The sequence below is a fragment of the Sinocyclocheilus rhinocerous genome, unplaced genomic scaffold (genome assembly GCF_001515625.1).
Source record: "Sinocyclocheilus rhinocerous isolate Xijiao unplaced genomic scaffold, SAMN03320098_v1.1 scaffold570, whole genome shotgun sequence".
Lineage (NCBI taxonomy): Eukaryota > Metazoa > Chordata > Actinopteri > Cypriniformes > Cyprinidae > Sinocyclocheilus > Sinocyclocheilus rhinocerous.
Window position 1 is genome coordinate 767,080 of NW_015654050.1, and position 2,820 is coordinate 769,899.

At 32.7% G+C, this 2,820-nt stretch overlaps 1 protein-coding gene across 1 annotated transcript in view; it reads right to left on the reverse strand.

Annotated features, from left to right (window-relative positions):
- ftr85 (finTRIM family, member 85) overlaps positions 1–1,429 on the reverse strand; it is a 5,460-nt gene extending 4,031 nt beyond the window's left edge. Inside the window, exon 1 of the mRNA XM_016523041.1 lies at positions 1,031–1,429. Coding sequence (XP_016378527.1) covers positions 1,031–1,369 — 339 coding nt within the window. The 5' untranslated portion in view covers positions 1,370–1,429. The remainder of the gene's footprint in view (positions 1–1,030) is intronic.
- Positions 1,430–2,820: the final 1,391 nt, after the last annotated feature.

A 2,820-nucleotide genomic window follows, 5' to 3' on the forward strand; every position in this document is an offset into this window, starting at 1 on the left:
TCATTATTATGAGAAAATAAGTCATTATTATGAGAAACTAAGTCATTATTATGAGAAAATAAGCCATTATTATGAGAAACTAAGTCATTATTATGAGAAAATAAGCCATTATTATGAGAAAGTTTCTCATTATTACGAGAAAATAAGTCATTATTACGAGAAAGTTTCTCAATATAACGAGATACTAAGTCATAATTTTGAGAAAGTTTCTCATTATTATGACTTACAGAATTATATTTTTTTATTCAGTGGCGGAAACGGGCTTCCATAGTAAAGTACCAGTTTTACTTGTACTATTTTATTTTTTCAACATTTCTTTTGTGAAGAGTTTTCATTTCTGAGTTCTCAATTTTTTTGAGACATAAGGTTACAAATCAGAAGCTGTAGTATCATAATGAAGCAAAAAAGCCAGATATATCATTATTAATATAATTATTATTATTATTTATTAAGGAAAAAAAGCAGTGATGTGACCCCCCCCAAAAGTAATGATGTTTATAAATTCAAAATTCATCATATTTATAAAAAAGATGAGCAAATAGAACATTTACCTTGAAAAATGTATTAAGTTGTAAAAATGTATTTTAGTTGTAAATAAAACAAAGATTATTGGAGAAAACACGTTCAAGAAGTAGGTTCTAGGTTTTTGTTTGTGTGTGTATATGTATATGTGTGTGTATATTAAAACCCACACATTTGATCTATTTCATAATTTTATCTATGTTTAATCATGTAAAACTGAATTTATGAAATGTATAATGTACTTGTGCTATTTTTTAGTTTGATAATTTGTTATATTTATTTTTATTTATTTATTTAGTCATTTAGCAGACGCTTTTATCCAAAGCGACTTGCAATTATATTCATACATTAAAGGATTAAGTATTAAAATACTTTTGAGGGTCAACATATATAAACTAACTGATCTTTTAATGGCTTATTGATCAAAGTTAATACAAAGCTCTTGCTATGCTTAGCTATTCTAAAGTTTTAGCATCCCATTTAAAGTCAGAAGAGAAGTCAGACACACCTGACAGAGCACGACCAGGTCCTGCTTTTCTTTTGCAATGACTTCATGATTCTGAACTCCAGGTATGGTGGGGGAACGCATTCCAGTCTGTCTCAGTTTCTCAACAACTTCAGCAAACAGTGTGTTTTTGTTGAGCGCAGGTCTCGGGGAGAAGGTCTGTCTGCACTCTGGACAGCTGCACAACTTCTTCTGGTTCTTCTGCTCCCAGTAGCTCTTAATGCACTCCTTACAGTAGTTGTGTCCACAAGGAATGGTCACGGGGTCCCGCAGAAGGTCCATACAGATGGGACAGCTGAACTGCTCCTGGTTGACAAAAATACCAGCTTCTTCTTCTGCCATCTTTTACAGTTAAGGTAAAAGACAGACTGTACAGCAGCTATGTGGAGAGAGTATGGCGTTTGCTTGTGCCTCCCACTATATGAGGTTGTAATGGGAGGAGTCAGCTTGTCGTGTGAGGTTACAGTGTGTGCCACTGTGCTCATGTTTCAGAGGAGTCACAAGCTTAATGAAGTCATTAAATCTTTGTTGTTGGTGTTTTGTAATGAATATTTTCATCTTTACCTCAGAAAAGTGATTCACATCGTCGAGTACACAAGTAAAGCTTCTGGAAAGATCAACCCCAGGGATGATGTTGGCTCTTGGTTGTTCCAGTGCATGTCTGTTCATGTCCACTGGATGAATGCGTGCATAATGACATGTTTCATAAGATGTCTCTGGATTATTTTTTGGCACTTTGGGAGATAAAGAGGGTGTGGATATTTGTAATGTAATGTGCACAAATATAAAGGGTGTGAGTAAATAAATCACGCAACTTTAAAACAAAATAACAAATAGGAATCATCATTGTTAAACACAACTCACAAGCGCTATAAATACATACATTGAAATATATACCAAAATATATAAAAGCAAATTATAAATGGCTAATTAGAAGCAATATATTGGGAATGGATAATGGATGGGCAAAGCGGGGACAGTACATCCAAAATTGTAATATCAAATTCACTTTAAATGACTTGCCAGGCTATCAATGAAATCACAAGCGTCTGCTGTATTTTTCATTGTGATCCAGCCACTGACAGTATTATGTTCTCCACGCTAGAGGTCGCTCTTACCATCACCGGCTGTCTTTCACTCCCAGCGAGTTAAATACAGTAGAATGAAAAGTGAAAAATGGGCGGGGTTTAGTTTTTTAATTTTTTTTATTTTTTTATTGCAAGAAACACATATACAATAAGGCAATACAAGATCGTAAGAAGATCCTCAAGAACAGAGCACCAATCCAAATGAAAGAAAAAAAAAACATGAAGAGAGAAAAGAAAGAAAGAAAAATAATTACACAATAGGGTCTTCTAATAATTTAAATTTCAGCAATAAACCAGACAGTCTTCTTCCAGATTTATATTTTAACAGTCTTACAGATTTACAGTACATCCAAAATTCCTTTTGAAAAACAAAAAACAATGGCTTTGTTTTAAGGCACTTACATTTATGAATATAAAATTTACCCAAAATGAAAATATTATTCAGTACAACTTGAGTATGTACATCTTCCATTATTAGACCAAAAATTATATCATTTTTAGAAAATTGAGAGGACAGCTTCATTGAAACTTTAAGCCACTCAAATGTATCAGACCAAAAGGCTCTACTGAATGAACAGTCAAAGAACAAATGTACAGTCGTTTCAATATCAACATCACAAAAGGTACAATTATTGTGATCAATATTAAATCTATATCTAAGAAACTCTAAAGATGGGTAGATATCATTAAAAATTTTAAAATGTA